Genomic DNA, 24,481 nt, shown 5'->3' with positions numbered 1-24,481 from the left:
GGTAGAATACCGACCCGAATGACTGACGTTGTGCTTGCCTGCACTGTCCCCGCCGAGTGCCCACTTTTACACTCCACGATACTCACGCCTTAGTCTTGTCACTGAAATTTTCAGGTCTACACTGCGCGATACAACCTCATGTTGACGAAGGAAACGACGCTATGAGGTACAGTCACTTGTATTAATCGCGCGCTGAGCATGATCACAGCCGAGGGTCTAAACGTCCACGTCACAATTCTATGAGAACAGTACTTGTTGTATCATGTTTTTCTTACAAGATCCCAATAGCAATATCTCCCCTAATTCTCGCATAGACCTTAATGTCGGCTTCCAGATCCAACTTGATATGCACCTTTAGGCTGCCTTTTACATCTGATCCATTATCAAGACCGAAGCCCTCGTTCGCTTCTTCATCCTCTTCATCATTGCTGTTGCCTCCCTTCTTCGACTTCTTCTTGTTCTTTGGGGATACTGTGGAGGTGGCGGTGTTGCCTAGTTTACCGATTGTTTCGCCAGGTCCTCCCTCACGGCCGCCGGTTGCGTTGGAGGCGGTGTCGCTCAAGCTGGTCGTGAATTAGAATGTGGCAAGAGGTTTTGAAAGCGTCAAACACCCACTTTTTTGTTAGGTTGTCCGCCATTTTGAACTCTGATTCTGGAGCGATCTCGCTGTCCGGGGTTTGGGGAGGTGTGAGTTGAGGTTGTGGTGGGGGTAAAGTTAATTGCGGTATTGTCGCTTTCCTGCGATGCGGGAGTTGTGCTGACCACGCCAGCTCTCACGTCTTCGCTATCAAGGGGTTTGAATGGGAAAGTTGCAAGCACTGAGCGAGCATACGTTGATTGATAAACTTCCCGACGCAAAGTACTAGACGGACACGTCCGAAGTGCCCGCATCCACCAGCCGAAGCTGCATCATCGATCTACGGGTCGGCGAGGTGATCCCCACGAGTATGAGTGTTGGATTGGCCATGAGCTTGCATGCGATTCAAGTTTACCCATGGCTCTAATGCAGGAGATGCGTGAAGTTGTCAGCTAATGCTGTAGCTTCGACTACAATTTCTCAAAAGGGTCATCGCGTCTCGCCCAAAGCAGCGTCGCAACTCATGAATTTCCACAGATCAGCCGTATGGGGTTTGTTGTTCGTCATTGGCCCCGGCATTCACTATCGATCATGTCGATCATCTTGGAGCTAAGTGGAGCGGGAACCGGAAGCCATCCGCCCACTAGCTTTCTGATTGGCTTCTGCACTCCATATATGCAGCCACATTAGAATCGTATTTTGATTTTCGTCATGGGCTTCTACGCGAGATGATCTAGGTGCGTATGGTAGCTTTTCTTTTTCTGGCGTCGTGATGTGGGGTTTGCGATAGATACCTAAGTAGTGAGGCCTGATCAGCTAGCACACGCTATACCTTGGTAACTATACAACAAGTCACAACCCCCATGATCGTTTCGGGTTACTATTACCACTATCTGTAAACCTTGAAAGATGGTCTTCGGCCTGCTGGCTCTTGTGGGAACAGTTCCCTTGACCGCGACATCCGTTCTCGCCCTACAGAGTCAAACCGAGAACGCGAAGAACGATGCCGCTGCCGACGGAGATGACGACTGGAAGGGCGAGAGGTGCCACATGCGATGCCGAGCGACTGCGAGGACGCCAGAAGACCGCAAAGAGTTGTTCAAGAATAGTCGAATCGTACTTTGTGGAGGGCGACTGTACGTTGAGCTATCGACATACGAAGGACCGGCACATCACCCGTTCACCGGATACTATCTGCCTTTCCCAAAGAAGGATTACGAAGGCATTGTATCTACCATCTCAAATGATCCGCCACAGCTCAATTGGGTATATCTAGACACCGACTCGGACATCTTCCAGCTTAGCCATGGACTTCGTGTTGATGCAGAAGAGGGCCAAGCAGGTCCTTGGGATGCCCGATTTTGCTCGAACGGGGAGAGGCGGTATATTTTCGAGGGTTGGGAGGGGTTTATTGCGGTTGAGACCGAGGGCGAGCCGGGGCTGTGGAGGCTTTGTTTCGACAAGTATAACGATGGCCTGAAGGGCAAGATTCAAGAAGGCCAAAGAACTGTCGAGCTGGAATTGGTACGTGAAGAGATAGAGGGCTGATCGTTGATAGCGCTTCTTGATGGTTTGCGCGAGTCTTGAACTGGGCTGCAAGCAGTCGTCAGATCCTGATTTTGGCGTCCACACTCTGCGTTTCGGCGCGTTCGCAACAAAGGTCTTGGAGACAAGACCAAACAAGCCCGAGCACGCGGGCCATGCTCACAAGCTGGCCGCGCTCTTGTTCCCGATCTTCATACAGACCAGGCACTTGCCAGTCATTGGTCAGAAAAAGTGTCCGAAAACAAGTTCATGGAAACGCATCTTGTACATAGCTGCATTTGCTAGACAGGTCTAAGCGTTGTTGAATGCGAAGGATCGAATTGAAGAAGCACGATGTGGCTGACGCGTGTCTCCGATTCGCGATCGCCCGGAGATGACGTAGGCTAGCGCGACAACAAGCATCACAACTTCAGCCTTCCCACGTCTTTATCTCCACTCCGCATCTCCTCACTTGGCAACGTCCAGAACTTCATCTCGCATCTACTATCGCTAAGAAAGAAGAGGCTATTTCCATCTTTTTTGCTATTCTTCTTTTGTCAACATGTGCGACTTCGTGCCTCTTCCGATCGTGTGCTTCCAGTGTGGAACGTATGTAACTCGCCGGCCCAAAGCTTACGCGTTATGCTAACTATGGACACTCGAAAAGTGACCAGAACCCATGTCATTGTAAGGTCATTGGACCTACTATCGGCTTCGTAGTCACAGTGGGCATGGCTGTAGGTATTACCTCCATCGCGCGCGATCAATTACTCATATTTCTTAGATCTTCTGTTGGCCTGCGTCACTGCTCTGCTGCTGCTGCGCAACTGATACGGGAAAGAGGTGAGTTTTTCGTACACATCTGTAGATTCAGCACTGACCACAGCAGCGTATTGGCCCTGCCCGTGGACACGGGCAACTCAATCAGTAATGCGATACCTATATGACGAGCCTCAAGCGATACAACATAGCATATGCGACTTTCCTAAACTACAAATTCTTCACCAACACCTACTTTGCACATAATATCACCTTTGGCCGAGCAAGAGTTGGAAGACTGGTGAGGCGCTGGGGACTTGAACATGATACCCACCAGCAACTGGAGACCTAACCAAACTAATATATACGTACACGATTTCAACTTTCTTTTGGTGACATATATGGTGAGGCATGATACACTTCCCGTGGTCTGCTCGGCTAGGCACACCGTACCACGTCAACACGTCAGGACGCGTTGCTCTCACTTACTCACCTTCACTTTGAGACCTAACGTTGACAAGCGAAAAACTTTTTGAGTTTTCCAAATTAGGTCTCGCGATAGCACACTGTGGAATTGTGACGTTCTTTGCCGCCCACAACACACGATTACCTTGCTGATGTCCAGCGCTGCACTTTCAACTTATTTCAACAGTCACAGAACCAAGAGCGCATGCGAAGATCGGATCGATAATGGAAAGCTAGCGGAAAGAAGCGCCTGTTTCCACTGGCAGCAATACCTTGTTTTGGACGCGTGAAAGAGCAAGAGGTCCCAGGTCGACAAAACACCGCTTGCACGATTGTCGCTTTGAGATCAGTTTGTTTACGTAACAGCTGCGCGTATCTACTCCTCCACCACAGCATGAACTTGGAATACGATTCAGAGGAATCTTTTGCCGTCTTTAACAACCCGAACCTACCCTCTACTTTAGCTTATAGCACGGAGTTCTTCGGTGAGCTGGTCGATTACGAAGTTTTCTCCGGAAAGATTGGCCACGAGATGTTGGACACTAAAGACGTGGTAGTCTGGTCTTTGGAGGAGCTAGGTTACACAAACGACGCGCCGATTGTTTACGCCGATGGCCGAATCAACAACCAGGCGCACCCGCCGGACTACTACGCATACAGCAGCCCGCTCGCAGACAGTTGGCAGGAAGGCTTACGGCAAATTGAAGACTTCGATTGGTCCAATGGTAAAGAGGGTCTGCAGAATCCTGGTAAATCGGATAGCGAAGTTCATGATGAGGAAGAATTTGACAGTGTCGCTGGCACATTGTGCCCAATCGGTCAAGACAAAGACTGTGATCTCTTCAACGGCGACTCTGCGCACGCACGTGAAAGAACACACCTACCGAACGACCGACCGGAAGATCGAGCTTTCGACTCAGAGGACCTGCCATTAGTGAACGATATCGCGCCTGTCACCGAAGTCACCGAGACTGTTGTATCGCTTCCATCTACCGAGCATGTTGGATTAAATTCGCGTATCGACGATGGACAACATGTTGCGGCCCAAGATTACATGGACATTGACGGCGTATCGATCGCCACTGCCGCTAGATGTGGTGATATCAGTTCTAGGATTGAAGGCGGGATTACTGCAGAACAAGGGACAGTTATGATGCCTGAGCCGGCGGCCTGCCAAGAAAAGCATTTTGCAGGTGGCATCGCGGCCGAGGCGAAACCTTGTGCCAGCCCAAACCACAACAACGGAGTCAAGGCCTCGACCGTTCTTTATTCGCCAGCTTCTTCATACCACGGTATCCACACTGCACACGGATCAGACTTGGAGGTTCCCGCACAAATCGTCAAGGCGTCTGACGTACCGAAGAGAGACACACCCATCAGCGATGCGCCGGAAATTAGACCTGAACATACGACTGTCAGTCAAGCCAGTTCCTCGGCGCTGAGTGAGGGCGATTCAACTGGTTCACCAGAATCTCCTAAGGTACTATCGCGGAGGGAAGAGAACGTTGATGGGCCTAGGCAAACGCAGCTACGAGATGCAGCTGACAACATATCTCCCGTTGGTCTTGCCGAGCTTTTACCATCGGAATACCGTGATCGAAATATTCACTCCTTCAAGCCATCTCCGGAGATCATCAGCGACGAGGTGTCTATGCGACATAGTTCACAGCTAGCGGCCCCGTTACCAGCCCAGCAATCCAAGGAAAACGCATCTTTGCCGCCACTACTCTTCGCGTCTCAACATGATGCACTAGGTGATGAAGGGTTAGGGCCAATAACTGCTGAAGCATCTACAAGCAAACAGAATACATCTGCGACACAGCTAGCTCAGAGGCCGTCGAATCTTCTGTCTCCATCCAAGGTCGAACCGCCTGACGCGAGAGCCGAAGACCAGGTTATTATATCCGACCTAGAAAGAAGCAAAACTGCCGATTGGATACCTGAGAACGGTCTCGTAGAAGGCAGTTCGTCTATTGGAGATCAAGACAGGGCCAAGGATATATATTCTCCACTGCCATCCACATTACCTCTAGGCTCTCCAACGCCGACTCCAGCACCAGAAGGTCGAACCATTCGCAAACGCTCTAAATCGTCAAACACGACCAAGAACGCATCAGAGACAGACTCAGACGCCCCACCGAGGAAGAAGGCGAGGAGAGGTACGCCTGCGGAGCCACGTCCTAGCGCCGTCAAGGAGCGGAGTAAGGCGTTCGAAGAGCTGAAATTCAAACCCGCGCCATCGTTCGCGAAGATCAGACGTGGTGCGGTCAATGCAGAGAAGGAGATCACTTCTATGGACGAGGCGGATGAAGAATCGCAGAGCATGATTTTGAGTAGTGATACGGAGATGCGATGTTCTGATCACGAAGGCAACGATGCCGATATGGAAGGGCACTACAGCGACGTTGAGGTTCCAGTGACACCCAGCAAGTACGTTCCTCCAGTTGAAGAAGTCCCCAGCATATCAAAATCCAGACAAAATGTCTCCCACCGTGAGCTTCAAGGTCTCAGCTCAACTCAATACCGAGATCGCCCTTCGAACGCGAAGCGAGACATGATACCTATCTCACGGCAGCTTTTCAAGCTGGACACACTGGGTAAGCTCAGGCCACGTGCGAACGCTTTCGAACAATCACCAGCCGTTCATGGCAACGACCACGACTTATTCGTCTCTGTTGAAGGTAGCGGTGCTACTGTTAGTACCCTGAAGATGGACAAACCTCCCATGGCAGAACCTAAAGCTACTCCAGAGCTGATGGAGAAGCAAGAGAACTCCAAAGCATTAGCAATGGTTATCATGGAGCGTCCCGATGCTCGTCCTGCAAGGAGACAAAAGAATGAACCTATGGAAGACGAAGAGGAAGAGGAAGGTTTATTCCCAGCATCCGAGATAGACACAGCAAAGCCTGCTCCATTACCAGAACTTACCGCGCCTCCAAGAGGACTCTTCACGAACGCTCGCAGAGCAACAAGAACACGGAACGTTAACCAGAACGGGGACATCACGCCGGCGGCCGAAAATAATCCTGTTAGAGATAATAGTGGTTCACGCGATGATGATTCATCGTCTGGAATTAGCGAGCCTGGAGACGTTGAAGACCTTTCAGAAGAGCAAGATATCCACTTCGAGGACGCACAAGAGACCATTGAGACGCCTTACAAAGATGATGAAGCTGATGAAGACTACTCCGATACTTCCGTCCCAGTTAGTAAGAAGCCCAAGCTTGAGAGAAAGTCCTCAATGCTGGGCAATCAATCGCTCAGTCGAATGAACTCTCGCAAGGATACACCAGCATCTAGTGTTGCTTCCCCTAAAGCCGCACCAGCCACGAACAAATACGGTTTCAAGCCATCTCCAAAAGGCTCACGAACACCACGAACACGGGCAGGGTGTAAGGCAGCTGTCAGTTCTGCAGCGCCCACTCCTCTGGTGTCAAAACCAGTATCCGCCCCGAAGGCCAGGGTACCCCCGAAGCGTAAAGCGAAGACCACTTGTAGTAAAACAAAGGCGGATATGAAAGAGCATGAAGAAGCGTTACCCTTCGTATCTGATATCACAGCGAAAGGCAAGGCCAAAAGGTCTACCTCAGTAGCTACGGCTACTTCCGGGCCATCAAACCAGCCTTCTGTACGTAAAACGCGTCATGCGTCCGCGATGGAAAATCAGAGCAAAACCGCGCGAAGAGAAGAGAGCAAAGTGGTGGAAGATAAAACTAAGGCTGCAGGCAAGGCAAGGCAAGGCAGAAAGGTTTGAGAGATGAAAATTGGTATCGGTAGACTGAGCATTGGACATTCGAGAAGACGGTTAGTCTTTGGCTAGCTAAGACAACGAAGCGTCTTGGCTACCTACGATTGTTGCACAAACAAGTCCGCCCTAACTCCGAAAACTCCGGCCCATATGATAATCAAGTGCACGTCCGATGAAGTAAGGAACAATCTAATCAGAATCTGAACGGGAATCTGCCCATCCCCAGGTCGAAATCGACATGTTTTGAAACTGTTTTCACTTGAGAATCTTTTGTTGAACTCTACTCTTGGCCGTGGCATTATGGCAGCAGCCTCCGAATATCTACCGAGCTAATGTACTATATAAGACGTCTTCATTCCCTCACTGTCAATTCAAGTCGCAGTATCAAGTCTACCGATCATACTTCTTACATTCAAACTCAACGTCTCTTATTTCTGAAGTTCAGTGATTTTGCACATGTCCAGCAACATGCCCTTCCCAGCTTTTGACCCAGCTCAATACAGCTCTCCCGAGTTTACGCGTTACGCTTCTGTCCACGCGAATCCTAAGGGCCCCGGCGATGCACGCCCAACTGCGGAGCAAATTATCAAAGATGAGGGTCTGAATGGCAAGCTTGTTGGAAAGACCATTTTGATTACTGGCTGCAGCTCTGGTATAGGGATTGAGACCGTCCGCGCCCTCAAGTTGACTGGCGCGCGCATTTTTGCTACAGTCCGTGATCTCGAAAAGGGCAAAAAAGCCCTTGGCGACATCCTTGAGCCTGGCAAGGTCGAGCTCTCCCACCTTGACCTCAACTCCCTCGCATCTGTTCGCAAATTCGCCGCCGAATTTCTGGCTGCCAGTAACAACCAACTTAACATCCTTATCAACAACGCCGGTATCATGTCCTGTCCTGAAGGCACCACTAAAGATGGGTTTGAACTGTAGGTGGGCACCTGCCACCTCGCGCACTTTTTGGTCTTCCAGCTCGTTAAACCTGCGCTTCTTGCCTCCACCAGGCCCAATTTCCGCTCACGCGTAGTCAGCGTAGCATCAATGGCACATCGCTATTTCCCCCCCAAGCTCGACAACTTCCAGCTCCGTCACGGCGAATATCACCCAGAGCATGCCTATGCCAAGGATCCTGTGTTGGCCGCCACGCGAAAAACTCCAGAGCAGGGTGCTGCTACCACGGTGTGGGCAGCTGTGGCGCACGCGTGGGAGGGGAGAGAGGTTTGTATCTGAATAACTGCGAAATAAGTAAGCCAGTACAAGAGGGATGGAGGCCCATGAAATCCGGGTACGTAGAATGGACATATGACCCTGAGGGCGAGGAGAGGCTGTGGGTCATGAGCAATGAACTTGTTGGGTTCAAGGACATGGGAGACGTATGAGGTTACTGGTGTGGATAGTATCGATACCAGCGATTAGAGGATGTTTAGTCTCTGATAACCTTGAGCAGAAAAGTCGCATATTGCACTCTCAGCATGAATGGCAATAGAAGAGGGTAAGACAATCACACAGTGATTCTCTAGCTACTCAGAAAGTATGTATGCAGGGTGCTCGAATGGAAGTTATCTCAGAGCAATCTAAACGCTATCTAGCACACCTCTACTATTCTTGGGCCCAACTTGGCTCACAGCTCAGCTAACAAGAGCGCAAGCACGACTGCAGCACAAAGGGAATGAATTGTTATTTCAACCGTCCCTAATCAGAACTAAGTCATCCAGGGGACACGTCTACGCATGTAGGAAGACTTTTGCAAAACTATAAGACGACGCCACATAGAGAGCTGACTGCCGAGCGGCAAGCTTTTGCTCAATCTCACAACAATGCTGGCGGTCAAGCTTTAATTGCTCTATGCTTCCACCCTCAGGCAGTTTGTGCAGGCAGTCGACGAACTTGGTGATCCCGAGTTGCCTCTGCATGGCGATGTTGACAAATATATCGTGAGGCGGATTAGGTGGCTAGGCGGATTTTGCGCGGATTGCTGACAAATTTGCATTGGGGAAAGGATAGCTTGGTGAGCGCCTGCAGAGATTCCATGGTCATTGCATAAACTACTCTGCTGTATCTACCTACATTCTAGAAGTCGCGTTGTATCCTACTTTCTAGTCTGCGACATGTTCATACGCGCCATACCTCTACACTAATATATTTCTTAACGCTCTGCCTTGAGCTCTCTGAACTCCTCAAAGTTCTCTCATCGACATTGAAGCAGTTAGTCTGATGCTCATTTGCGCAAAGCGGATACAAATCTCTCTCGCACATATCGCAATACAAGCCTTCCACCACCGAAACAAAATCCGGGCCCCATGAGCGATCCATCGCACACAACTCGCTTGCACTGTGCTCCACATGGTGACTGATCCTCAACTGATCGACACAGTAGTCTCCCTTGAAGCGAAGCTGTTCGCGTCTCGTCAGCATCTCCTTGATCTTCTCATCCTGCTGCCCCTGTTGAAGTGAGCGCGTGCCCCGGCGCTTAATATCAATGATAGGCTCAGCAGTTGGATCACCGGTCGGCTGGCTCGTCGGAGCCGTACTTGCTGGTGCAGGCTTGGGCGGATTCTCTGCCTGCTCCTCTTTGAACTCCTCCAAATTCTTCGCTGCCTCCGCTGGATCCACGGGTTTGCCCGCCTGATCAGCTGGTATCAATCCCGCAACGCCGCCAAAACTGCCGGTACCTGGTAGTGCTCCATTGGGATTCTGTCCTTGCTCGTTCAATTGGTCTTCCACGTCTTTGCGCGCCTGTTCTCCCGCTGCTGCTCGGTCAGCGGCTGCTGCGTCCTCCTGTTTCTTCTTCTCTGCTGCTTCTTTTTCTTTGCGAGCTTGGGGCGAATCTTCCACGGGTGATTTGCCAGGTTGAATCTCTTGGTTAAACAGCTTGTGTTTAGAATAGTCGCAGGTGCGTTCACGGGAAATAGCTTTGCGGGAGGGTTTGAAGAAGAACTTTCGTGGTGGCAGTGTATGTCCGTCTACCACAGCCTGGAAGTCCTTATCGAAGCCTTCGTTTATGCCCTTTTCTTCGTCCACATCAGCTTCCTTGAACTTTTCCAGGATCTTATCGTAGTACGGGATGCACTGCGGTTGCTCGCCGTCAAAAGTTTTGTAGAGAGACATTCGGCCTGGAGCCTGACAGAGCGTTTGGGGGTAATCTTTGAACTGCTCTGCGGTTTGCTCAGCCAGACTTTCCTCAGGGAAGCCAAAGCTCGGGAGGTGAACGGAGATGGCTTGCATGAAGCGGTCGTCGTTGCTGAGCCAAACACAACCCGGTCGAAAATCTGTGTCAGGGACCGTGTTGGGTGAAGGATAATAGAAACTTCCACCGCCCTGCTCCTGGCAAGTTTTCACATAACCGGCGTGCCAGGTTCGCTGGGCGCCCGAAGCACCTGTCACGGTCACATCTAAAGAGTCAGGCGATTAGTTCTCCTGATTGAGCAAAGAGGAAGAAACGTACAAGTAACGCAGGTAGCATCGTCAGACCGGGCCTGAATCGTAAGGTACTCTGGCTCGGCCGTCTTTTCTGCTCCATCTATGATAATGAAGTCATTTTGCTTGTTCACTCCGTCCTCAATGAGATCTCCTGATTCTGTGTGGACCCTTAGATTAGCCCTGATTGCCATGAGGTAGACTGCTGAACCGATCAAAACATACCGTGCTTTGCAAACATTTTGCCATGAACATCGTATAAGTAAAGATTTGGCATAACGCCATTGGTACGAGCATCCTCCGTTGCACCAAGCATTGTGGAACCAACACCTATACGGGCTACTGGCTTTTCCTCGACAGGTGCTAATGCAGCAGCCATGGTGATGCCCGAGATGGCGAAATCGACTCCCATAGCAGCTGCGAAGGCCATAATGAATAGCTTAACAAAAGGAACGATTTGATGAGGATGCAATAACGAAGAAGAGACGGAGTATAGGCAGAGAATTGTCGACCGGAAATGAAAAAATGTGAAACTGAATGCTCCGACGTTGTTGATGCTGTGAAAGTGTTGTTCTGTCACACTATCCTCTACTGAGGAAGCTATTAAATATTCACACCTTAAATTTGATGATGTCTCTCTGCACTCTTCACAGTGCTTGGCGTAGCGATAAATAGTGGCTTATCCGCGAAATGGGCTGTGCTGTCTGAGATCAAAACATGATTTCTAAGATTCTGAATGCGTTGCAAAGGCCTTGAAACATGATTCAACCTCGGCGTAGTCTTCAAATTCGGTAATCTTAGTAGTAGGCAATATTGTTTTTGAGGCCCGGAAGGATCCGCAGACGTTCTTGGCCTTCTTGCTCCAATATACCCAGCCAAGTCGAAGATTAGAAAGACATATCTGAGGTATGGTCATCCGAATCAATCCAAGGTTCAGGTACCGTGGGATTGTTAAGCACTGATATGAAACTGGAAGCGCGCGTCAATACTGTGCATGCTGACATTTCTGTACTCAAGATAGTGCTGACTGGTACATGCACCATGAAATTCAAAGTTAAAAATAACGCTTAGTCTACAAGACTCAATTCAAAATGTTACTCTGAAGTTTCTTGGGCTGGTAATCGTTATTTCTCGATATGAAACGAAGCGGCGAAGGCTCTGCGAAAGCTCACAAATTCATTGACATTTTGATGTGTTCTAGACGTAAGACCATTTGGGAACCGAGAAGGGGCTACTGTTGATCATGTTCCGCTTAATTTCACGCGCCTGAGTATTTGAATGTCGAAATCCTTCAGCGTATCATAATATGGCCATCGCGAACCCCATGGGTTTCTATCATATGCCAGTCGCGGTAGCTCGGGATACGAGCAACCACCGTCTTCTGTGTAGGAGACGAAATACGAGTTATCAGGCATGCCCCTGAAGATGGGCCAGTCGTGATCGATCCCTTTTCCACTATTATTACAATCGCATAAGCTCACTGGTTCCACGTCCACCTCGGAACTCCGTTCATCTGCCATGCAGGTGGTAGAGTATTGCAAGATATGAAATGACATCAGGTTCGGAAACAGTCTTAAAAACTGTAGCAATGGGTCCCTAGAGCAGACGACACAATCTGGCTTTCCACAATGGCATTTCAACCAAATGACATGAAAGCGTGAATCTTCAGTCATGCATGTGTCGAGCGCTAAGTGTCGAATGATCTGGGCGTTCGGAAGTATGTGGCCTCGTCGTGCCCATGTCCGAACAAACCTTAGTTCCTCGCTATAAGCGTGAACTACTCCGATTATGTCTCGCTTTGCGTTGAATCGAAAACTTCCAGTCAATATGTGTGGTTTTTGAGAATATCCCGCCCACTGTCTCGAGTTGGCTTTCATCTCGAACACGTCTGGTAGAATGAAGGCTGTGGCGTCTCTGGCTTCTCGGCAAGTTGAACCAATCCTGCGACTTGCATCGGTGGCAGTGACGAGGTTGCGTAGTTCGTTTTCGCCATAATTGACCGGTATCGCAGGGGCAAATTTGACATCTGTGGGCCGCTTATACATGTCGGTGTCGTTGTCTTCATCCGTAAGAGCGATGTCAAATTGTAGAGCGTACACTCGCGGACTCTCCTGTAACAGACATTCAATCCATATCTGTCGTCGAAGTCTGAAACGATACCACGATCAGTGCCATGTTAAATGGTTGTTGAGGATAGGAGGCATCTTACTCGTATGGGAGTCTTGGAAATGTATCAAAATTCTGATCAAACGTCGCTGGATTGAGTTTGACCGCTTCCTTGGGACGAAGTTGGTTGCTGGTAAGTTTACGGCATAGTGACGGGACGGATGAGAGTGCGCAGCCCATCTTGAACGGACGGACAGAGGTAGTGGATTTGATGTGCTATTATAAAAAAAAAACAGAATATAGATGAAGCAGACAGTTCTACAATTGGAGAGAGGGACGTAGGGCGGTCGTCTTGTGCCGAAAACTGTCGGCGGATTAGATAGTGAAGGCAGCACACTAGAGATGATGGTGGCAAAGAGTCACAATTAGTGGCGACGTGAGACAGGGAAATAGAACAAGGGGGATCGCGCCAAAATGCAGAAATCACCTCAAGGTGCAGGTGTGGTACGACCTGTGCGTCGCGCCTTACTTAATTTAGCCACCTCCTTGCAGACCTCGGATGCACGCTTCTGGCGAGGTGTTTCAAGGTCTAGAAAACGGCGCTTGCTCTTGTCAGATCACTTATTACACCCGAAACAAGTTCAACAGCATCCATTGGACCACAAGACGATGTCTATTGTTCCTTTGATCCTGCTCTCCACTTCCAAGATCGTCGCACACAGCGCCCGTAACATACCAAGGAACCTCGCATTTAGCGCCCAGCAACACCGCCTTCTAGTCGAGATGACTGTATCTCAAATCTGGTCAAAAACGATGGAATGTGATCTATCCCATCGCCTGGACCGATTCTTTCCACCTGCGTTTGAGAACCTCATCCTTCACGCGGCGAAGCAGATGAGACTCTATTTCGAGCTCATGGATTTTCCATAATCAACAAGCATAAACACATATACCGTGTTATGAAGTGTATAAGTACTCCATGTCAAGCAGTGGATATCCATCAGACAACCTCCTTCACTCTCCTCCATTTCTTTCCTAGCATCTCATTCCAGGTACATACCTCGTTTTTTTCCCACTCAGACAAGCTTTTCCACGTTCTCTTATTCATCGGAGTAGACTGCGTGTCGTCTCAAAGACTTTTCTCGCCGTTCTAGTCCCTATCAGAACTTTTGCCCTTCTTCAAAATGCAGCTGAAATCGCTACTGGTCGCCGCTGCACTGCTCAGTAACTTTGCTTCGCTAACGTACGGGCGAGCAATCGATGTACCTCAATCTGGTGAGCTATTGCATCAAGATTCCATACTAGACATGATTACCAACCTGTCACTCATCAGGTATCTCCACTACGAAGCTTCCTGATACGGCGGGCGTCTACTATGATATCGAACCCCGCATGCTGAAGGGCCTCAGGAAGAAGTTAGACGATAAACTGAAGGCCATTAGGGAGAGAAAGAAGAAAAGTTCGGACGACAAAGACGCTACTGATGGCGCCGAAGCATCCGATGATGTTCCCCTAATGCCTCCACCCGCAAGATATACTGGCCCGGCACCTAATGGAATGAATCAAGAACCTGAGCTATCAGAATGGGTATGTACATGACTTACCCCCTCAAGTAACTATATTGCGTGCGGACGAAGAGCACGTGCACATGTAGCACGTTCTCTGCCTCTTTTACGCAGTTTATTATTCCAGTGTAACTCACATGCTCCAATTCAATAGAACAGATTTCTTGATATAGAAGTCAAGGAGGGTCAACTCCCACCGGCCTCTGGCGGATACTTAATGTATTCAGGTAAATGTGAGTATATTTAAACCCTTCCGTCAATTCGCAATTCCTCCTCTCCTTCTTCTTTATTCTCAACGTCAAATTTACTCCCATATGAGCTAGAACGATAATCAAAGCTATACGACTAACGCCCCTTGTCTTCCAGCGGTCTCCGCTTTTTCCCAACGAAAAGATTTCAAGGATTCGGCAGCCGAGGACTCTAATATAGGCTACTTGAATGACTGGCATGATACATACCATGGCACGCCTGCATGGTCCATGTGGGCCGACTATCAGAAGGCGAACCCTGCCAAGTCGCACATACCCAACTTTGCACTATCCTTTGCTCAGGCTCGTCGAGCCGCGGATTCTAAGCCTGAATTGCACATGCTATTCAGCAACAAAAAAGAACCATTGATGCGAGACCAGAGTTATTGGGGTGCGGTCGAGGCTGGCATTATCACGGGTCCTGACAGCAAAGTTAATAAGATTTGGAGATATAATGCCGACGAGGTGAATGAAGGAGAGCCATTGCCACCGCCGATCTTGGCCTGGGATAGAAGCCTGCATGCGCCGTTTGGGAAGAAAATTGATGAGATCGATTGGAGGATCAACCCAAAGCCTGGGCCGGGTGCGCCGGACAACGAACTGGAGACGGCTGCACCAAAGGTCGAAGGCTTTTAATCCAGTAGTTTTGACAACATACCGGGAGGGGCGTAGCCACGATATTGCCAGTGTTGGCTGGTTTTGCAGGCAATCGAGGCTTACACGGCGGGATCGTGTGAATGACAGAAGGTTGTGTTTGGCGACCTGGTTCTTCGCCGCGGCGCCAGAGTGGCTGTATTTTTAGTGTGATGGTCGTTTTCTTTGCTTCTAACGCAGATCTGTCTGTTCTTACCGTTATCATATGCATAGCTGCTTTTCTACCTACCACATCATTCCATATACCACCAGCTCACCGAAACAACAGACGCAACGACTATAGTAACGTTCATTTGTAAACCAATGCAGTGTCTTTATCATTCAGCATAAACTGCCAAAGTTGATAGTGAGCGTTGAAACCCCTCTTCGATCTACTTCTAACAATTTTGTAGTAGAAGAAACTATAAGAAGATCTCATCTATGAATCTCTAGTACTGGTGTCTACACGGTGCTAGTTGCGTATCAAGGGCGTTATCCGGCGTAACTCATTCTGTTGCAGGGTCATATCCCGCAACTGAGCTGAATCTAGCTCCCAAGAAAAGTTCACTTCAGGACGCGCCAGCTGTGCCATCTTTTATCACGACTCGTTCTCGAGTACAAAGCTGCCAAAGTTTACCTGGAAGATATAGCTTCTACAACTAAAGCGAGATCACACTCTATGCCGGAAGAATGGAAGGCCTTATAGCTTTCAAACACTTCTAGGTATCCGTTTCAGACACTGTTGAGCTTCCATGCGTTCGGGGTCGCCAGAGATGAAAGGCGGCGTCCTCGCCATGACATGGTCGCAAAAGTTAGTACGGACACGTGGATCGGTCTTGTTTTTCAAGCTCAAAATGCTGCTAACATGGTCGTGAGGCTGGATCAGGTGTGTAGCTAAGCAATGCCTGAATCTCAAAAACTGTTCCCTGTTTCGGGAAACTGGCAACAACATAGCGTCAGTAAATATGAAAGAGCGAACGAGTATCCTAGTTCTCAGTGATTCATGGTCGCATGTACTAGTTCCAAGGATTCAAGACTTCAAGTATTTTGCTGCTACTGATTCACGTAGCAAAGCTACGGCCAATCTGAAGCGATTTCTTCATACCACGTACCTCTTGCGCAAACCCTCTCCAATCCACCAATTTTGTTACGCTCATCCTGCTGTCTGCCAGCTCACTGCTATCTCAGTCGACTTCCCACCTTTGAAGCCACCCTCCTCGTAAGGGCAGCAGCTGACAGCAACAACCGTGTCCATCAAAACCTCGAACTCTATGAAGTCGCCCGGCTTGCTAGAGTCAATCCAACTCTTCATTGTGTAGTATTGCGTGTTCTGGAAAGTGTTGAAAGGGTTGTGAACTTGGAACCATTCGAATTTCGCGTCCGGGTCAACGTTTTCCTTTAGATAGGTGGTCATGGCCTCGGCAAAGTTGCCTGCGCAACTCCTATGCTCAGCTTTCCCAATCTCTGCATAGAGCGCAGGGTGGCAGGCCATGTACTGCATATCGTGCAATTTGACTCTACTTATCTTCGACGACCTTGAACATCTTCTTCGCGCGATTGGTGTATAGGCACTGCCCAACGGCCGGAGGGGCTTGGCTGCCAAGAAACCATCTGGTGTAGGAAGCCGAGAAATGCTCACATGTCGTATCGGAGGAGTAAGGAGCTCGCCATGTCGTCATGTCAACGACTTGCTCCCCATGTAAATTGATGATGCGAATGTGAGAGCCTGCCTTGACAGTGAAAGCATAACCACGCCCAACTACGTGTGTTTTCGCCACACCCTCCAGGGCATTGGGAATAGTGGAGGCCGTTATGCTGGGCAGAAAATTAAATGAGACAGATTGCGTTCTGGACATCACGATAGAGGATGTCAGTTGTAATGGTGTAAGACGAAATGCATCCTCCTTTTATATATATTCTACACATAGGTAACGCCAAGAGCATACGTAAGATCAGATATTTCAAAGCCTTGGAACTTCGCACCCTACCTCAATGACAGATGAAATTGCCTTGAAGTGACGGTTTTCCTTAGGATAATCATCGAAAATGGCGATACCAAGGGAAATCTTGAATCCCGCTACTGGTATTGACTGAGTGATGGACAAGACGATCTCCAAACTTTTGCTTCTGCCTTACTTGACTAGCACCTTCCTCGTCGATTATGTTTCACCGCGTCGAGATTATGTCAGGAGCTGAATGTGGACAAGTCGTGGCGAAATCATCTGCTAAGACAAGCGAAGATCACCTCAAAGCTGTTGTATCCGGAAGTTAAGTCATCTACCGTGTAATGTACTTACCACTCATTGCATCGTTCTATTACGTAGCTCTCTAATTGACAAATTGTACCTTTATCTGCCATCTCCGTGACTGTTATACCGATGATACAGGGACTACGCTTGATGAGGAAGCCAAGCCTCACGTGCTGCATATGCAGTCTGTCACGTAATGGTTCGTGACAGGATTAGGCCTGCAGTAGAACAACACAACGATTGATCTCCCGAACATAGTGCCTTTTTCACAAGGGAGACTAGTTTCTCGATATCTATGTCTTGGAACAGAACCCTCATGACTGGCCCGGCCCCTTTAGCTACATTCCATCGCCGACCTAGTAGTCTTTGAGGTTTAACCGCGCAGACATGGACGGGCAAACAACGACATCACTCAAGAGGCAGGCAATGTTGGTCTCTATATCCAAAGAGTAGTATCTTACAAGTATTCCATCTGCTGCGGTGCAGAAAGACGTGACTGGAAGCTATATCCAGATGTTCTTGACATCGAGAGACCTCAGTATCAGGGAACCGGATACCGAAGGGCCTGCCTCGATAATCGCGACTGGCGCATAGACCGATGCTGAAGTCATTGGGCTGCTTTGGCTTACCACTTGGTAGGACTCACTTTTTATCTATACTGTTTCCGCTAACGCAACAGGGTTCACTGCCTACATGATACGTTCTTCGACGAGGCACGACTAGAAGTGCGTGAAATGAACGGCCATCTTTCGAGGCACATAAAGCCGATAGGGCCTTTGCATGGTATCCCGAGATCGTTGGAAGACCAGTTTCACGTGAGGGTAGTAGAGACATCTATGGGATACGTGGGCTGGATCACAGACTGAGCAGTGCCGAAATTAGACCTATCATGCAGATAAAGATTGCTCAGGTAATAGCGTTAGCAATTCTCACTGCATAGATATCGATGACTGTCAATCAAGGCCAATATTGACCATAGTTTCTGATCGTGAACGCGCCAATTACTGCGCCAGCACTAACATCCACGCAAGTCGGTCTCATCGGGAGCTGCACCAGGTCCTACCTTTCTAGGAAGGGAGATAATCGAGACAAGATTGTTGCCAGCCTAGACATAACCCTTCAAGAATGGCTTCTAGCTTCAGATGCACCCCTATCCTTGGCTTCTTCAGCGTTGTCGTCCTTATCTCGCTTGTGTTGCTTTTTCTTTGCTTGTTGGATTATATACCATGCACCACCTAGCAGACCCAGAATGATGACTCCTGAGAAAGGACCCATAGCTTTCCAGACTGCTTGCTGATTGGTATTTGCAGCATCGCCACTGAACTCGCGGACATTCATCCCATAGTACGACGTGAAGAAAGAAAGCGGCGCCTGTGAACGCGAGTAAGCCAATTTCTACGTGAACTTGCCAGGTAGGGATATACACACAAAGACGATGGTCACGATGGTGAAGAGAAACAGGATCTGAGACTGAGCCTCAGTCTCATCTGCTTGTTTCCGTGCTGCATTAGCTTGTACATTCGAATAGTGCACCTCTTTAAGGGTCTCCTCTTTTTGTTGCAGATCGAGCAGATCCATAAGCTAGGCAAGTTAACACATTACTTTAATTGAGTCACAACTATGCGAACAAGTGACACACAGACCGTGGACTTACGTTATCTTCCGTCCGTTTAGCATCTACAGTCATGCGTCCGACCTGCTTTCTGTACTCCAAAATATCTTGGGTCTTGATGCTGTCAAGCTTATGTTTTAGCGAGACATATCTGGGTCCTAGGTTGTGAACAATCTTGACTGCTGCATCTAAAGCATCCCATTGTGCATCGAACAGGCGGTCGATTGTGTTGAGCTCGTCGATAATATCGGTCAGTTCAAGGACAAGCTCGACTTCTCGACGTTTGGTTTGGGTTCCATTGGGATCATTCAAAGCTCTGGGGTCACCCGAATCAGGCTGCATTTTCTTCTGGAAGTCTCGAAAGAAGTTGGTTTGCTTTTCTGCCTATTATATCCAAGTGTGTTAGAAGAGAACCAATGTATAAGAGCCCTGGTGAACTAACTGCTTCTCCGATGGCCGCACGGAAAACTTCCAAGATATCCAGTGATTCTTCGGTTTTGACTCTGAGCATGACGTTGACAGCTTGTTCTATGATGAGCCCCACATAGAGGCATCGGTCAGTCGCTTGTTCAACGTCCATGCCGTTCGCTTCATCGATGATTGCTTGACGTAGGTCTGCTATATCCTCTATGTCGTTCTCGAATTCACCAGCTTCCCTTTGTTTTCTGGAGAATGAGGTAAAGATACTCGTCTTGACTGGTGTCCTGATCTCACCAGGCGTATTCGAACCGCTCCCATGGCTCTCCAAGAGCCACAGCCACAATTGATCAACCATGATCATCTTCTTTCCACCGCGGACGTCCTCAGGCGTATACTTGGATAGCACTTGATCCTGATCTCTGGAAGTTGTGTTATGTAGGCTGGAATAGAAGAATTGATCTAGACTGCGTCTCGGGTGCAACGAAGACGCATTGCTACTATCGTTCCTGATGATTTTGTAGATAGCTTTACCTTCCTCTGATAAGCGATCTGGGATGTCTGCGTGTCTTCCACCAAGCGTATCCTTTGTGAACTGTGCCCGCTGTATGAAGCAGTCAATGGTATCCCAATGCAGATACGGTAGCTAACACATTTTAGTCAAGCGAAGAGCAAGGATTGAGTATATGGGAAGCGTATCCAGCGACGAAAGGTTGTAACTAACATATATGACGAACTGAGTGGTTTGATCGTTGCGACGAACAAAACACGAAGGTTCAAAAAATCGAGAATGCGGAAGGTTTGGTCGTTTCCGCTCATTAGATAACCAAAGCCTTTGTTCCGTGATCATAAGCTCTTGGTCTGTCTGTTGGTCTCTCACAATATTTTGTAAGCAGGGCTGGAAGAGTAATTAGTCGTTGCATGTGATACCATGAACCACGCGAGTATACTGACATTGACCCAAGCTGTATAGTTGAGCGGAACATGTACCCATATTAGGGGTTCGAGAACGTCTTCATTGGATGCGTTGCCATCTTCGTCCGATGCATCGTTGATATCGTTTAGTAACGTCGTCGGTGATTTTACCAGCATATCGGAGATGTAGCACTCCTTCGTTCTGGAAAGTACAGCTTGCTTGAACAGGTGCACATAGCCCTTGAAGTCGATACGTTTAGGTGTTGCTAACTTATGTCCGCTATCTGGTGGGATTGGCGCTCCGGGAGGCTTTGATATAGCCGGTGGTCGGATCTTAGGCAGGCGAGAGATGATCTGTTGCAAAATCTGGAGCACTGTCTGGTAACTATTGTTCCCACCACCTTTTTGTCTGAAGCTTGCCATATCTGCATGCGAAGCTGGCAAAGGGATGATCCTTTCTTGAACCATGTTGAGTGTCGCTTCCTCGCTAGTGACCAACTCAACAGATGTTAGCGAAGCCATCCCGACATGCTCAACAGCAAACCAGGAGGGAGGCGCCTACCAGACCGTTTCCCTGTCTCGGAGCAAGAGTCTCGTAAAAGCTGTAGATCTGATACATTGGTGCTATGTGCATGAAAGCCTCGTTTGTGGACTGCAAGGATACTGAATTCTTAGACAGTTCGCGGACGAGTGGCTTGACTTTCTGCTGCTCAGAATCCGGTCCAACACTGGCTAATGCACTCAAGTATTTCGTCGTCATACGCGAACTGCGATGTGGTGTACCTTCAGTCCTCGTCAAAAGGTAGTCTTTCCAAATTGCAATCCCCACTCACCAAGGAAAAGGATTGCAAACGTCCGCCGATGTACTGTTGCATTTGATGATTGGAAACTCTGAATAAGTACCTGGCTCTAATGATAAGATGATTTGGATGTTGAGATGAATGGTTAGCTTACCTCCTTGACTATTATTCCACCGATACCGTGGGCGATGAATACGATAGGTTGATCTTTACCTTCGGTTCCTAGAAGCTGCATCTCGATTAAAACAAGCTAACTTAATACAAGTGCTTTACCTACTTCCAATAATAGGCCATGAAAGTTTGTAGCATGACCCTTGAGAGTCCCTTCTGCGGCAGCGATGGAAGCATTCCAGCCAAAGCTTAGCAGACGGCATTCTGGAAGGTCTCTCCCCAAGCCATCTTTGATCCAGAAGAACGGAGGATCGACTGTCGTATCAGTCCATGTACGTGTATAGTGTCCACCAAGTCCATGAACAGCTACGATTCTAAAAACCATCAGCGGTCTGATTCTCCCGAAGTACCGTCACTACGCACGTTGCCTTGAATTTTGATTTCGGTATTGAATCTTGTAGGGAGAACAAGCCTACGCCATTTACTTCGCTCCCCAACGTGCCCACTGTGTTTGCTCTAAATATAGCGCTTAACGATAGACCTGCAGGTTCTGCCATGATTGCACTTCGTCTGAGCTGGACTATGCATACGAAGTGAACATGACTTGGAACAGCAGATCTGAACACCGTGGCACGCAAAGTGCTTGATGTTTGATAAAGACTTGTGATAAACTTTGCAGGAATGGAAGTCGGGATTGAGGAGCCGGGTCACAGAAGTCGGGCTGAAGCTGGCACACGACGTGCGGGGTGCGACTATCCTGCACAGTTATATAAGCATGCACGTCTTGCGATCGTCGTCTTATAGCTTCGTATTCAAGCCACAAAATCCCGTTGGGCGATGCTTCCTCGTTAGGCTAATTCCTGCATTATCAGCTTGCTGCCGGTCTTCTGAGCAAAATTTGGGGGCGGAGAGCTGAAAACGAATGTCGTTCCAATCATCAGCTCCCACAGCCTATTGTCGTTAGGTTTTCTTCCCAATCGATCGGTTTGCGCTTCAGCTGTTCCACAGCCATCTCTGCCATTCTTGCCCCAGCCTGCACATCATTTGCGATGCATTGTGAAGCTGCATTCGCTATGCATGATCAAATGAAGCTGCCGTGTGGTGGCTGTTGTAGGATCCTGTTGCTCGTCCCCGCCCCCACGTCAACTATGTCATGCCGTGGTGTAAACTAATCCTGAGTACCCTAAGGTCTTATATGTTGATTCTAGCAGTTCATGACCTTCACTTCCTTTGGTAATGCCTGTAATCTTGCAAATACAACGAGATTCTTCCAAGCCCTCCGGATCTATTCATGCCACTACTCCCTTAGGCAGTCTTTCTCCAGCATCTGTAGGACCCTTATTTATACAACACGTATTCTTCCTAGTTAGCTACTTTAACCTGCATAGAAGTAACGCATTGGTTCTACGGATAGTTTGGCGGTATAGGCAGCACGCTAGTGGGTATGGTAGGTACTAATAACAACATGAGATGTCTCTTTCTTCACTATGGTCGTGTTCATTAGCGATGCTCAACAACGGTTTTAGAACCCTGTGACAAATTCTTGCACCTTGCATCAACAATGAGATTCGGCCACGATGCTTCTATCTCATGAGGCCAGCATTCCCTCGGAAAACTTCGCTCCAGCATCTCTAGATCATCTGGTTCGTAAGGTGTGATGTATTCGTCCCAGTCAGCTTCCTCGATCTCCTCGCATGACATGGCCAGGTCGTACAGTGTTAACATGGCAGTCAGTCGGCCGCTGGAGTCATGCTTGGGTCCAGGCAAGCTGTTGGGTTCATGTGGAGATTCGTTTGGTTCAATGTCGCGCCAGGGTTTAGGATTCATTTCTTGATGTAAGAGTGATATTTCAGTCAAGGTAGGAGATGGTGGAGCGGCGCTGTCTGAAGTGTCGAGAGAGTCTGCCATATCAATAAATGCTTTTTGTTCTTCGGGGGTTGAGAAGGCATGGTAGCATGAGATTCTGTGTTCTGGCGCTGGAGTGTTCGTCATGGTGGGTCGAGTGGAGACTGAGATGGAGATGAAAGATAATGCAAGATGATGAGGCCTCTGGTAGCAGAGAAGGAGAAACATAAAACTCGAGCTAGAGAACAAATGTGTCAAGATGACTAGATTGAAAAGTATCGTGAAGAATCAATAAGATGCTGTGACGTTGCCGCGTTTGGCATTCAATACGCCTTCGATCGCCGTTGTATATCGTTCACTATATCTTACTGGAAACAGGTCCATCGTCTGTAGCCAGGATATCACATAACCATTCGGCTGCTTTATCAGCCATGGGCTGTGGAAATGCGTGTTCTACGCCCTCGAACAGCACATCTTCAAAGACAATGTCGAGACTCGAATCTTCGGCTAATACCTGTTTGAAGATCTTGTAGAAAGGCTCACCAGCCGAATACGGAACGAGCTTATCCGCCTGACCACTGAGGTTTAGAATCCGCTTGCCCTGGAGTTTCTCCTTGATTAGCGCTTTCATCCTGGTTAGCTGCGCTTGGTCAGGCGGCGTGTCATCTCCTAGAGGATTGAACATGCCCGGCAACAGTAAACCTGCAGGATCATACTGGGCGATGGCATCCTGTAGCGCCTGTGGGAAGTCTGGAGAGCCAAGGAACGCACTGCCAGGCGGTGTAGTGTCCTTGTATGTCTTTCGCTTGGACAGACGCGCGCGATCGGTTAGCAAACGCGTATAGTCTGGACAACCAATGCCAACGACTCCAGCAGTGATTCGCGGATCCCCAAGCAAGCAATGCCAGGTCGCGTGCCCACCTAGCGAGATACCAAGAGCGAAGTGTTGTTGGATCTTGGGACTGTCCTTGGCCGTGAAGATGTAGGATTCGAGATGGTTGATGAGTTGCGAGGTGTCGGTTGCTGTGCCGTGGAAACAGCCAAACATATCCTGTGCATGCGTCTCATTTCCTTCTCTCCAAGCCTGATTGTGCAGATCGTCGACTTTGCGTGATCCGTGATTGCGCTGGTCAAAGGCAGCGGCGATCAGACCTTTAGGACGCATGCCGGCGCGACCGTCTTGTACGCGCTTGTTCCAGGTTGAGATGACGCGTCTGGCTATCGGAGCCATGGTCTCTTTGGTCTGTAAGCGCGGATTGAGGAGCCATAGGCATGCGACTGATGACGGGGATGCGGGTAGTTCGTCTAGGCCGTGGACGTCGACGAGGATGCCAGCAATTGTGATGGTCTTGGAGGAGACGGGGAGGTCGGACGAGTTTTGTGTCCCGTGCAGGGGATTCGTGGTCGCAGCCATGGTGAGTTGGGGATAATGGATATGATGAAGAGAGCTTGGGCGGTTAGCGCAACCGGGGAAGAAGATGTGAGGCTCTTCGTCT

General features: G+C 48.9%; 12 protein-coding genes across 12 annotated transcripts; 6 read left to right on the top strand and 6 right to left on the bottom strand.

Annotated features, from left to right (window-relative positions):
* Positions 1-271: 271 nt before the first annotated feature.
* CC77DRAFT_1056845 (hypothetical protein) lies at positions 272-638 on the bottom strand (the record flags this gene model as incomplete). The annotated part of the gene is made up of 2 exons (XM_018527945.1): positions 272-563; positions 616-638. 2 exons carry the CDS (start codon positions 636-638, stop codon positions 272-274), a joined length of 315 nt encoding a protein of 104 aa, XP_018390454.1.
* Positions 639-1,189: 551 nt separating this feature from the next.
* CC77DRAFT_297779 (hypothetical protein) lies at positions 1,190-2,534 on the top strand. Its single transcript, XM_018531115.1, has one exon. It carries the CDS (start codon positions 1,487-1,489, stop codon positions 2,123-2,125), a length of 639 nt encoding a protein of 212 aa, XP_018390453.1. The 5' UTR covers positions 1,190-1,486; the 3' UTR covers positions 2,126-2,534.
* Positions 2,535-2,576: 42 nt separating this feature from the next.
* CC77DRAFT_1016055 (hypothetical protein) lies at positions 2,577-3,386 on the top strand. The gene is made up of 4 exons (XM_018524149.1): positions 2,577-2,710; positions 2,769-2,838; positions 2,886-2,944; positions 2,991-3,386. Exons 1-4 carry the CDS (start codon positions 2,664-2,666, stop codon positions 3,046-3,048), a joined length of 234 nt encoding a protein of 77 aa, XP_018390452.1. The 5' UTR covers positions 2,577-2,663; the 3' UTR covers positions 3,049-3,386.
* Positions 3,387-3,719: 333 nt separating this feature from the next.
* Positions 3,720-7,079, top strand: CC77DRAFT_1056843 (hypothetical protein; the record flags this gene model as incomplete). The annotated part of the gene is made up of 1 exon (XM_018527944.1): positions 3,720-7,079. The coding sequence occupies one exon, from the start codon at positions 3,720-3,722 to the stop codon at positions 7,077-7,079; it is 3,360 nt and encodes a 1,119-aa protein (XP_018390451.1).
* A 462-nt stretch (positions 7,080-7,541) lies between these two features.
* Positions 7,542-8,297, top strand: CC77DRAFT_1004700 (NAD(P)-binding protein; the record flags this gene model as incomplete). The annotated part of the gene is made up of 2 exons (XM_018523288.1): positions 7,542-7,996; positions 8,072-8,297. The coding sequence occupies 2 exons, from the start codon at positions 7,542-7,544 to the stop codon at positions 8,295-8,297; spliced, it is 681 nt and encodes a 226-aa protein (XP_018390450.1).
* An 882-nt stretch (positions 8,298-9,179) lies between these two features.
* Positions 9,180-10,914, bottom strand: CC77DRAFT_1076160 (hypothetical protein; the record flags this gene model as incomplete). Its single annotated transcript, XM_018529244.1, has 3 exons — positions 9,180-10,444; positions 10,513-10,644; positions 10,710-10,914. The coding sequence occupies 3 exons, from the start codon at positions 10,912-10,914 to the stop codon at positions 9,180-9,182; spliced, it is 1,602 nt and encodes a 533-aa protein (XP_018390449.1).
* Positions 10,915-11,629: 715 nt separating this feature from the next.
* CC77DRAFT_1016054 (hypothetical protein) lies at positions 11,630-12,964 on the bottom strand. Its single transcript, XM_018524148.1, has 2 exons — positions 12,694-12,964; positions 11,630-12,632 (listed from the first exon to the last, which is right to left on the bottom strand). The coding sequence occupies exons 1-2, from the start codon at positions 12,828-12,830 to the stop codon at positions 11,726-11,728; spliced, it is 1,044 nt and encodes a 347-aa protein (XP_018390448.1). The 5' UTR covers positions 12,831-12,964; the 3' UTR covers positions 11,630-11,725.
* A 256-nt stretch (positions 12,965-13,220) lies between these two features.
* CC77DRAFT_297761 (hypothetical protein) lies at positions 13,221-13,554 on the top strand. Its single transcript, XM_018531114.1, has one exon. It carries the CDS (start codon positions 13,260-13,262, stop codon positions 13,518-13,520), a length of 261 nt encoding a protein of 86 aa, XP_018390447.1. The 5' UTR covers positions 13,221-13,259; the 3' UTR covers positions 13,521-13,554.
* Positions 13,555-13,774: 220 nt separating this feature from the next.
* CC77DRAFT_1046389 (hypothetical protein) lies at positions 13,775-15,153 on the top strand (the record flags this gene model as incomplete). Its single annotated transcript, XM_018527443.1, has 4 exons — positions 13,775-13,865; positions 13,924-14,177; positions 14,310-14,388; positions 14,522-15,153. The coding sequence occupies 4 exons, from the start codon at positions 13,775-13,777 to the stop codon at positions 15,037-15,039; spliced, it is 942 nt and encodes a 313-aa protein (XP_018390446.1). The 3' UTR covers positions 15,040-15,153.
* Positions 15,154-16,189: 1,036 nt separating this feature from the next.
* Positions 16,190-16,892, bottom strand: CC77DRAFT_1004697 (hypothetical protein; the record flags this gene model as incomplete). The annotated part of the gene is made up of 2 exons (XM_018523287.1): positions 16,190-16,467; positions 16,676-16,892. The coding sequence occupies 2 exons, from the start codon at positions 16,890-16,892 to the stop codon at positions 16,190-16,192; spliced, it is 495 nt and encodes a 164-aa protein (XP_018390445.1).
* A 1,369-nt stretch (positions 16,893-18,261) lies between these two features.
* Positions 18,262-21,253, bottom strand: CC77DRAFT_297631 (hypothetical protein). Its single transcript, XM_018531111.1, has 8 exons — positions 21,184-21,253; positions 20,792-21,132; positions 20,269-20,727; positions 20,039-20,212; positions 19,340-19,960; positions 18,940-19,281; positions 18,714-18,866; positions 18,262-18,656 (listed from the first exon to the last, which is right to left on the bottom strand). The coding sequence occupies exons 2-8, from the start codon at positions 20,987-20,989 to the stop codon at positions 18,405-18,407; spliced, it is 2,199 nt and encodes a 732-aa protein (XP_018390444.1). The 5' UTR covers positions 20,990-21,132; positions 21,184-21,253; the 3' UTR covers positions 18,262-18,404.
* A 2,090-nt stretch (positions 21,254-23,343) lies between these two features.
* Positions 23,344-24,399, bottom strand: CC77DRAFT_925969 (hypothetical protein; the record flags this gene model as incomplete). The annotated part of the gene is made up of 1 exon (XM_018533890.1): positions 23,344-24,399. The coding sequence occupies one exon, from the start codon at positions 24,397-24,399 to the stop codon at positions 23,344-23,346; it is 1,056 nt and encodes a 351-aa protein (XP_018390443.1).
* Between the last annotated feature and the right edge of the window lie 82 nt (positions 24,400-24,481).

The sequence above is a fragment of the Alternaria alternata genome, assembly GCF_001642055.1.
Source record: "Alternaria alternata strain SRC1lrK2f unplaced genomic scaffold CC77scaffold_2, whole genome shotgun sequence".
NCBI classification, from domain to species: domain Eukaryota; kingdom Fungi; phylum Ascomycota; class Dothideomycetes; order Pleosporales; family Pleosporaceae; genus Alternaria; species Alternaria alternata.
Note: the sequence above shows the minus strand (reverse complement) of the source record. Positions and strands in the feature narration are given on the sequence as shown.